This window comes from Garra rufa, chromosome 5 (assembly GCF_049309525.1).
Source record: "Garra rufa chromosome 5, GarRuf1.0, whole genome shotgun sequence".
In the NCBI taxonomy this organism is placed as follows: domain Eukaryota; kingdom Metazoa; phylum Chordata; class Actinopteri; order Cypriniformes; family Cyprinidae; genus Garra; species Garra rufa.
In genome coordinates, this window is record NC_133365.1 from 43,995,933 (window position 1) to 44,007,109 (window position 11,177).

General features: G+C 33.9%; 1 protein-coding gene across 1 annotated transcript in view; it reads left to right on the forward strand.

The window, feature by feature from the left end:
- The window catches only part of aacs (acetoacetyl-CoA synthetase), a 50,291-nt gene extending 40,646 nt beyond the window's left edge, over positions 1 to 9,645 (forward strand). Inside the window, exons 14-18 of the mRNA XM_073840579.1 lie at positions 190 to 315; positions 863 to 932; positions 1,090 to 1,148; positions 4,150 to 4,352; positions 4,442 to 9,645. Of these exons, the coding sequence (XP_073696680.1) occupies positions 190 to 315; positions 863 to 932; positions 1,090 to 1,148; positions 4,150 to 4,352; positions 4,442 to 4,579 (596 nt within the window). The 3' untranslated portion in view covers positions 4,580 to 9,645. The remainder of the gene's footprint in view (positions 1 to 189; positions 316 to 862; positions 933 to 1,089; positions 1,149 to 4,149; positions 4,353 to 4,441) is intronic.
- The last annotated feature ends 1,532 nt before the right edge of the window (positions 9,646 to 11,177 follow it).

Consider the following 11,177-nt stretch of genomic DNA (forward strand, 5'->3'; position numbering starts at 1 on the left):
TAGGTGTATACGATTTTCTTCTTTCAGTCGAATACAGTTGGAGTTATATTAAAAAATGTTCTGGCTCTTCCAGTCTTTATAATGGCAGTGAATGGCTGTTGATATTTTAAAGTCCATTAAGGTACATCCATCATAAAAAGTTCATCCATGCCATAAGTCCACAAACCTGTTGTGTTTTGTGTATTTTAGGTAAGCCTGTTTGGGGCGAGAGTGGGGAGCTGGTGTGTTTGAAGCCCATCCCGTGCCAGCCCACTCATTTCTGGAATGACGAGAACGGCAGCAAATACCACAAAGCCTACTTTTCTACCTTCCCAGGTAACCCTTTATATGACACAACCCTAGGTCTCTTTCAAAATCTAGTGAGCTTTCCTCCATAGGCAGCACTTTAAGGCATTATAGGCGTAATTCCAAAACGCATTGCTTCAAACTCATTGCTGTTTGCCTATAGAGGCTCACAGATGCTCTCTGCTACCTTTCAGAGCTCTTAAATTGTGAAGTGGTCAGAGTGAAGTGTGTTTTCTGTCTGATTTAGAAAGCAAACGAGTATTCCTTTGATTTGGAAAACAAACATGCCGCTTCAGTTTGTTCAGAAGAGGCTGCAGGTTTTCCGCTGTATTGATTAAATGATTTCTGAGGGCGAAAAGGGAAAAAAAGAACCTGCCAGCTTTTGTTAGCAGAAGAAAAATCTCCTTGAAGCCTTCTTGCTGTCAGTTTGGAGAAGTAGGAAAAGGCCAATCAGGACAGTTCAGCCTCATTAACGTTCTCAGGCCGCCAGCGGTCAAGATACGCAGTAGCTGCTTTTTTCTTGAACTATTTGTTCATCCTTCTCAATGCATTTACTTGTGTGTATCTCCTCATTCAGGAGTCTGGGCCCATGGCGATTACTGTAAGATAAATCCAAAAACCGGAGGAGTCGTCATGCTGGGGAGAAGGTAAGTCTTGCTTTATTCTGCTTTGTTGTGTTGCAGATTTTGATAATCTTCTATAGTTTACGCTTAGAATATTGCTGTGTTATTATATGATGATACTCTGAGGTAAGTAATGCCCCTAGATTGTGTTAAACGCTATTTGTTCTGTTTGTGTTTTCAGTGATGGAACCTTGAATCCTAATGGTGTTCGGTTTGGGAGCTCAGAAATTTATAACATTGGTAAGAAATAAAGACAGACACATTTTTCCCTGTTGAAATAAGTAGATTAGTTTGGCGTTTGGTTTAGAACAGCCTAAATTCTCAAGTGGTTTTAGTCTTTTTTAAAAATATACAATGTATTGGTGCAATATTTCAAAGGTTTAAAAGTTTGGAATCAGTACGTTTTTAATTTACCCTACCAGTCAAAAGTTTTTTTTTATGTTTTTAAAGAAGTCTCTTCTGCTCTCCAAGCCTGCTTTTATTTGATCCAAAATACAGCAAAAGCAGTAATATTGTGAATTATTTTTACTATTTAAAATAACTGCTTTCTATTTAATATATTTTAAAATGTAGTTTATTCCTGTGATCAAAGCTACATTATCAGCATCATTACTCCAGTCTTCACTGTCACATGATCCTTCAAGATTTTTTTTTTATTATCAATATTTTAAACAGATCAGGATTTTTTTGATAAATAGAAAAATTTAAAGATCAGCATTTATCTGCAATAAAAAGCTTTTGTAACATTATACACTACCATCCAAAAGCTTGGAGTCAGAATTTATAAAAAAAACTACTTTTATTTAGCAAAGATGCTTTAAATTGATTAAAAATGATGATAAGGACATTTATAATGTTACACAATATTTCTATTTCAGACAAATGCTGTTCTTTTAAACTTTCTATTCATCAAAGAAACCTGAAAAAATTCTACTGTTTTCAACATGATAATAATAATAATAAATGTTTTTTTTTCACCAGCAAATCAGAATATTAGAATGACTTCTGAAGGATCATGTGACTGGAGTAATGATGCTAAAAATTCAGCATGAAATCACAGGAATAAATTACATTTTAAAATATATTCTAATAGAAAACGGTTATTTTAAATAGTAAAAATATTTTAACATTTTACTGTCTTTGCTGTACTTTGGAACAAATAAATGCAGGCTTGGTAAGCAGAAGAGACTTCTTTAAAAAAAAAAAACATTGAAAACCTTACTGTCCAAAAACTTTTGACCTGTAGTGTATTTTTTAATGCTCACCAAAGCAAATTTATTTGATCCAAAATACATTAAACAGTAAGATTTTGAAATATTTTCATTAATAGATTTTGTGCTCAAGAAACATTGACTTATTATCAATATTTAAAAAGGTTTAAACTGGTTAATATTGTTGTGGAGACTGATATTTTTTTAATAAAGAGAAAGTTTGATAGAACAGCATATATTTGAAATAGAAATCTTTTGTAACAATAACAGTTTAAAAATATTTTCTGTCACTTTTAATCAATTGAATGTGTCCTTGTTGAATAAGTGTTAATTTCTTCAAAAAAAAAAAACCGTGACCACTAGTTTTTGAACAGTAGCGTATATTTGTTTTTGTAATTGATCGGTCAATATCGGATGCATATCAGCTAATTTTAAATATTTGTGCGAAATTCACCTGTAGCATTTGCAACAACAGGTTCAAACACTCACTGATGCTTTAGAAGGAAACACGATGCATTAAGAGCTGGGGGTGAAAACTTTTGAACAGAATGATGTGTACATTTTTCTTACTTTGCCTAATTTTTTTTAATTTAATACTGCCCTTCAGAAGCTACTAATACTTACGTTTCCCAGAAGACAAAATAAGTTTAATTCACCCTGCTCTTTAAATTTGAAAAGTTTTCACCCCCTTTAATGTATCATGTTTCTTTCTGAAGCATCAGTGAGCAGTTTAACCTTTTGTAATAGCTGCATATGAGTCCCTTAGTTGTCCTCAGTGTGAAAAGATTGATCTCAAAATCATACAGTCTTTGTTGGAATAGGTTTAAATACACAAAAATGCTGAAAAAACAAATATGTGAACATATTTTGTGTTAAATATCTTATTCAGGCCAGTAATAAATAAAAAATAACATGCATAACATTTTGTATGATCCCTCTCAGGGTTTCCGCGGGGTCTTAAAAAGTCTTAAAAAGTCTAAAATTTAAAAATCAAAATTTTAGGCCTTAAAAAGTCTTAAATTAGCTGTTCTAGGTCTTAAATAATTTTACACAGGTCTTATTTTTCCGATGTCCATGTAACGCTACCTCTAATGCTCATTTAAATTCTCTTTCTGTTGTTTCTGTGGTGTTGTAGTTCTTTATTTCACTATTTCAAATATAATTAGCTGAATTTAAACTACAAATGAGACCAGCATGCAATAGCCAATCAGCTTTCTGTTATTGGCGCGAGTCTCTCTCGCAGAAATCAAATGGATTTAATTTTTTAGCTATGAGGAAGTGCAAGTTTAGCGATACTGGGCTTGGAAAAACTGAATATAGGGCTTGGCTAAGGCCAGTTGCTAACAACTGTAGATTTTTTTTCCCTCTGTGGAAGTTACTGCGTCTTCAGACAGAATCGCAGTATTTATATAACATTTCTAATATATATATTTATAAATCAATAAATGTATTTAAAACATTAATCTCACTTTTAATTTTGCAGTGTAAATTATGTAATCTCACTGCTAACAGACATTTAGAATTTATTGATAAATTCATAAAATAAATTTCAAAGGTACGCATACATTTCAAAAGTAAAAAAAAAAAATCGCTTCAGAATTTTTTTTTTTACATCAGATATTTCTAGTGGTACTTTTATGGGGATATTTTGTGTGGAATAGTATCTGCTGATATGGAAAGTTCACTGTATATCGTAGTAATAAATTTAATTTATGACAGCCATGAAATTTTGTTTACTTTTTACATTAAACATTAAGTATCACATATGCATGTAATATAATATCTATTTCCATTACAGGTTTAGGTCTTAAATTTCATATAAGGTGGTATTAAAAAGGTCTTAAAAAGTCTTAAATTTAACTTGTTCATATCTGCAGAAACCCTGCCTCTTATCTTGCTAAAATAATTAACATTTTGCAGATTATGCAAGGTGTATGTAAACTTTTGACTTCAACTGTATATAATCACATACACCAATATTTATTCAGAAAGTGCATTTAAGACTTTCATTTTGCCCTCCCTTTAACCAGTGGAAGCCTTCGAGGAAGTGTCGGACAGCCTTTGTGTCCCTCAGTACAACGGTGATGGAGAAGAGAGGGTGATTCTGTTCTTAAAGATGGGACCTAATAAGACCTTCAGTCAAGAGCTAGTGGGCAAGATCCGCAGCGCTATCAGAGTAGCTCTCTCCGCCCGACACGTACCAGCCTTGATGCTGGAGACCAAAGACATCCCGGTGAGCTCAATTTAGATGTTCATTCCTTCACTTGCTTTATTTTCCTGCACTTTTCCACCTGATTGACTTTACATTTCCTCTGCCTGCAGTACACTATCAGCGGAAAGAAAGTTGAAGTTGCAGTAAAGCAGGTGATCGCAGGTAAGGACGTCACTCAACGAGGGGCCTTCTCAAACCCAGACTCCTTGGACCTCTACAAGAACCTACCTGAACTCCAGAACTTCTGAGCATCTGTGTGAGGTACATCTGAACTCCTAGGCCCATTTGAAGGGTTCAGATTGCAACTTTGGACCATCTGCAGGAATTTCTAGAGCTTTCAAACATCAAAGTTCTTCGTTTTCTCTACCTTTTGTGGCAAACTCTGTTGAAACTGATGGAGTCTGTACATGTAACACTTCCTCAAAAGTGTTCTGGGTTACCCTTGGATAGAAAATTGAGTGCCATTTTATGAAATCTCAAAGGGACATTTTATCTGCTTCTGTTATTGCGTCCACCAAGCGTTATTCCTAAGAGACGTATTGATTCACAAATCAGTTTTCTTAATCTACCATGTTTTCTCTTTCATTTTTTGATACAATGTCACTTTAACCTTAAAGAAGGTGTAGGAAAATCTGGCCATGTATCTACTATTGATACCATTTATCATAAATCTTCATGAGTGAAATACACAGATATGTTACTGAACGTTGCAGATTTAAGGTTATTTTTCTTGTGTTCAAGATAAGAGCCATTTCTTTAATAATACTGACTTCCTGAGAAGTATTACTGGTACAGTTTCCTGATAACAAACTGCTGCCGTAATAAAGTCAATGCATCTTTTTCAAATTTCCCCCAAAGCCTGATTTCCTCTCTGGAAACAAGAATATATTTATATTTTTTAATGACATCCTTTGAGTAAATAGTGATTCATCACATCTGCTGTATTTGTATATTAGTATAAGTATATTATACTGTCCAGAACTACTCTACTGAGTGTAGTTTTGAATTGAAGCTGATGTAGCTCACTGGCCAAAAAGATTTCTGTATATTTTTACACATATACTGTATATATTTGATTCCGCATGTTGCGCGCTACACTATAGATGCCCCTTCGCGATGACACTATTCGGTCTCTTTCGGTACGCCTTATCAAGTTTTCATCAACTGAAGCTCATCTACATTCTTTGAGCCGTTCTTTGGTATATAGCTTTATCTTTGCCGCCCACAAATACACCGGCTTACAATCTATTTCTCCATGTGTCCCATCCACACATCCAGGGACTGTCGCTGTAGGCATTGCCCATGAGGCATTCCTCCATCACGTTTCAACCCAATGCATTTATCATCCGAACACTGAACAAATACTGTATAAAAAAAGCTGCTTTTGTTTGTTGTTTGAGGTTTCAGAGTCAGCAAGACCGCTTCAACGACATGATATCCAGTTAACTGTATAATAGTAGATTATTTGATTATGTAATGTTTGCATTAGGAAGAAAAGGGAAGAATTCAGGATATAATCTAAAACCACAATGAAAAATAGAAAATATTGATTTATGTTGGATCAGATTCAAGCTGTTGGACGTGTACTGATGATGCATTTACAGTCGCTTTGCGGCATATCGCAGAAACATTTATCAACGCATTTCACAAAAGCAAGCCACCATCCAGAAATACTTTTTTTAGTAACACTGAGAGAGGATGTGCTGCAACCGCTTGCAACGAAAGCTAGAAAAAGTGCTTTGTTTTAATCATTTTAGAATAATTTTGAGCTAGTAATGTTTACAACAGAAAAGCCTTACAGGCTAGTATTGATGTACATTTCAAGTTTAAATGGGTCATGTAGTCTGGGTTTGTTACATGCTTAAAAATGATTTTTTTTTTAACCTGTGAGTGAATCCATTTGACCTCAGTGAGGACTCCTTACTTGGTTTCCTAAAAGAAACTACACACTACAGATTTAAAAAACAATGTTTTTTGTATAGGATAAAGGTTAGACATGATAATAAGGGTGGACTGGTCTTTTAAAGGAGAAATTAACTTCCAAAACAATCATTTACAGATTATGTACTCACTCCTTTGTCATTCAAAATGTTCATGTCTTTCTTTCTTCAGTCGTTTGAGGAAAATATTTCTCCATATAGTGGACTTCTATGGTGCCCCGAGTTTGAACTTCCAAAATGCAGTTTAAATGCGGCTTCAAACGATCCCAAATGCAGTTGTAAACGATCCCAGCCGAGGATCGAGTGAAACGATTGGTTATTTTTCGATTTTTATATAGTTTTTAAATACTTTTTAACCTCAAATGCTGGTCTTGTCTTGCTCTGCCTGAACACTGTTTATTTCGGCTCAAGACTGTTAGGATATGTCGAAAAACTCCCATCTCATTTTCTCCCTCAACTTTAAAATCGCCCTACATCGCTGTTTTACCTTTTTTGTTAAGGGTGTTTGACCTTATTTGCATGTGCACTTTGCAAACACTAAGTCTGTACTTCTGCAGCGATGTAGCATGATTTTGAAATGATTTTTGAAGTTGAGGGAAAAATGAGATGGGAGTTTTTTGACCTAAAAAGTTTTCACCAGTTTCAACTTAAAAACTTAAGTTTAGCAGCTGCCTTAAAATATTAAGTTAAATCAACTTAAAGGCACAATATGTAAGTTTTCGCCGCTAGAGGTCGCATTTTTTAAAACAATAAAAAAGGCGACGCTCGATGACGCAATTACGGAGCGTGGAACGATGGGAAATGTCGTTTTCACAAATCATGTTCACGGATGACATACTGTCTTTTTTGCCTACCAATATGATTGAGTGTCACTGGAAGAAGCTATTTTAGATAGCATTTGAAGAGGCACTCCAGGTCTAACAGAGAACTGCTTAACTTTACACTTAGGATGTACTCACACTAGGCACAGTTGCCTTGAACCAAGCCTGAGCGCGATTACCCCCGCTGGCCTGCACTCAAACTCCGGCCGAAACACGCTTACGTCATGTACGAGATAACGGAGAAAATCACTTTTTCTAATATTCTGCCTAATAATTAATAATAATTAATTTATGCCGTTCATTGATTTTCACTTGTATGTATCGGAGAGTTATTACAGAGAGTGAAAGAATACGAACGTTAGTGAAAGAATTTGCAGCTTTACTCGCAAACTACAATTCCTGTTCATCAATAAGGAGAGAACCAGACCCATTAATATACTTTATAGAACTAAATTATTTGAAAAGTGTAGTGTGGTGGTAATAATAGTATATGTTTGCGGTCGTAATGATGACAGTAGTAGACACAAAATAGTATCTGTTTCGTGCTCGGACGCGGTTAGCGCTTACACTATGCGTACCGCGCCCGAGCCCAACTGAACTGCTCTCTGGCCTACCTCTTCCAACCGGGCCAGGGCCAGCTAAACAAACACTGACACACTGACGGAGCACTGACACAAGTCAGATGAACCCGGCTTTGGGCACCCTTACATACTGCGACGCATCAGTTAACAAATACCTATAACAATAGTAATAATTTTAATACAGTAACATTCTTTAATTCTTAGAGTAACTTCATCATATATGTCTGTTTAAATCACCTGTACATGACTATTACTCGCACAAAAAATTATACATATATATTTGCTTAGCTGTCTATTAAAACACAGGCGAGAGCCTCTGTCATGTCCTAGGTTTTCGCAAAGCTCTATCCATTTCAAAAAAGCCGATATTTATTCTAGTTTTGTTTTTGTACCAATGCCTTCTTGCCTCAGTTGGTGTATGTCTATGTTTTTATTATTATTTTCCATTCTTAATCGTGATAATGATAATGCACAACAGCGGCGCGCTGCATGCGGTGTAACTACTTTCGTATTTGTCCACATGTGTTGCCATAGTATTCCTAAGCGGAAACGAGGATAGCGCGGATATTGCGTCATTGATAGGCGACAATGACCAGGGACGAGTCATTATTTAAAACTGGAATTTCTCTGGATTTACAAATCTTTGAGAACTTCTGCGATAACCAAATTACTCAACTGCATGAAATATACACACTGTGCGAGTGGTTTTTGGATATTTTATTACAAAATTCTTACATATTGTGCCTTTAAGTCATTTCAGCTCACGAGTTAAATCAACTAATCTTGATTGTAATAAGTTAAAATGACTTGTAGTTTTAAGCTGATTTAACTTAAAAACTTAAGGCAGCGGCTGAACTTAGGTTTTTAAGTTTAATCTGGTGAAAACTTTTTATACGGTAACTGTTTTGAACCAGAGATGCACAGACTACTCTTGAGAGAGACAAGACGAGCGTTTGAGTTTAAAAAGTATATAAGTTGTAATAGATGAAAAAAACAACAACTATAATTTCGCTATAGATAAGATGCTTTTTCCTCATCTGGGATCATTTACAACCGCATTTGGGATTGTTTTAAGCCGCTATATTTGTTAGAAGTCCACTATACGGAGAGAAATCCTGAAAAATTTTCCTTAAACAATTTCCCCGTAGAAGTTTCCTCCAAAAACATAATTTCTTTACGACTGAAGAAAGAAAGACATGAACATGACACGATTACAGTATCTGTACATTTTTGTTCTAGAAGTGACCTTCTCTTTTAAAAGACTAATTTCTTTCAAATTGAAATCGTTCAGTATAGAGGTGCAGATGGCAAGCAGTTGTGCTGATCGCTTGAATTAAATCAGTCCTTATTTCCGCTTCAGACAAGCAGGGACGGGTCTGTTTCACCTCATGCCCACCCTTGTGCCACCATATGCCCTGTATCTGCTCAGTTTTGCTGACAGGACTTGCCTGGGACTGTGGACATAAGGAAAGGAAAGCTACCGAATTCGTATTTATTGATAGTCACTGTGGATTTCGCTGTACGTTGTCTCATTTTTGTCCCCTCAACATTTATTTAATTTTTTCCATGCTCAGCAATTTTGTGAACATTCCGTGAAGATCTCTTCCATTTTATTACTGTTTTGTTTTTTTCTTTTTGATACAGTACATGGAAATAGAAATACTGGAAATAATTTTTTTTGTTTAGGTCTTTATTATTGTATTACATTAAATGTATTTGGTGTACCACTAGTAAATTAAAAGGTGCTCTCTTTTCGGTGGCTGATGTAATATTCCTGTTTCGAAATAATATTATTGTACATCTCTGAATGTGAATAATGATTACTAATATAGCCGAGAATATATTTGTTATGAATATATTATGCCTATATGCTGTATATCAGTGGACCGCTTCAGTTGTCATTAGAAGCATACATGTATTTCATGTATAATGATGCTTATTGTACTCCTAATTAAAAAAAACTAAAGAATAATTCTGGCCTGCTGTGATTTATTTATTTATTTTTGTATGCTATCTATCTATATTTTTTTATAATAGTAAAAGAAAAAATATATATAATATTCGATTTTAAATATTCAAATTAAAAATTAAATACAAGTTTCTTTTGCTCACCAAACCTGCATTTATTTGATCCAAAGCACTGCTAAAACAGTAAAATTTTGAAATATTTTACTTTTTAAAATAACTGTGTTCTATTTGAATATATTTTAAAATGTTATTTATTCCTGTGATCAAAGCTACATTTTCAGCATCATTACTTCAGTCTATTATTATTTTGATTATTATAAATATTTAAAATGGTACTTTTTTCAAGATTCTTGGCATTTATCAGCATTTATCTGAAATAAAAAGCTTTTTTTTTGGAAACAAAATTATAGAAATTAATACTTTTATTTAGCAAGGATGCTTTAAATTGATAATAAAGTGATGATAAAGACATTTATAATGTTACAAATGATTTCTATTTCAGATAAATGCTGTCCATCTGAACTTTTTTTAGTCATTAAGAAAGACTGAAAAAATTATACTGAGCTGTTTTTAACAAAATAATAATATTAAATGTTTTTGAGCATAAAATCTGAATATTAGAATGATTTCTGAAGGATCATGTGACTGGAGTAATGATGCTAAAAATTCAGCTTTGAAATCACAGGAATAAATTACATTTTAAAATATATTAAAATAGAAAACAGTTCTTTTAAATGGTAAAAATATTTAGCATTTTTTTACTGAAATCTTACTGTTCAAAAACTTTTGACTGGTAGTGTATACATTTTATATATAAATAATGTAATATATAATGTACATAGAAATATTCAGGTTTTTAAATAATATTAAATTATATTTAAATGTATATTTAAAATATTAATATACAAAATATATTATTGTTGATTATTATTGAATAATCATTTATTTTGTTAGGATGAAAAAAAATATATTAATATGCAACAAAATTATTACAGCCTTTTATAAGCTTTTATTTAAAAGGTTTACAAGCCTATTCATTTTGCTATCTGAACTATGTTGCTTTTTAGCATTGTTTTTTCCTTGCTGTCCCTGACCTTATTAGATCAGACCCCTATGAATCCATTTAAAAAGCCATATCGGTCCACCCCTAAGCATATTAAATTATGAAACGTGAATTTGATGAAATTTATATAGAATAAGCATTTACATGTAATGGAAAATCGTATTCTGCTACCCTTCTGGAAGCAGGTTGAAGGTTTATTGCTGTTCTCTTGAACATGGAGTAAAATGAAAAGTGGGCTAGATTTTTCGACGACCGGTCACAGCAGGATCCCAGAACTCCTCTTGAAAATAAAAGGTGCAGTGAGACGCTGCCTGTGGTCGCCTCATTTTAAACCAGATTCATCTCCCTCTCCACCCTGATGTTTTCAATGTGATGATCAAAATGAAATCCTATCTGTGAAAGAGAGTGCAAAAGAGAGACAGCCTGAACTCAAATGAAAGGTTTGAAAGATCAGGCAACACCATCCCCATATG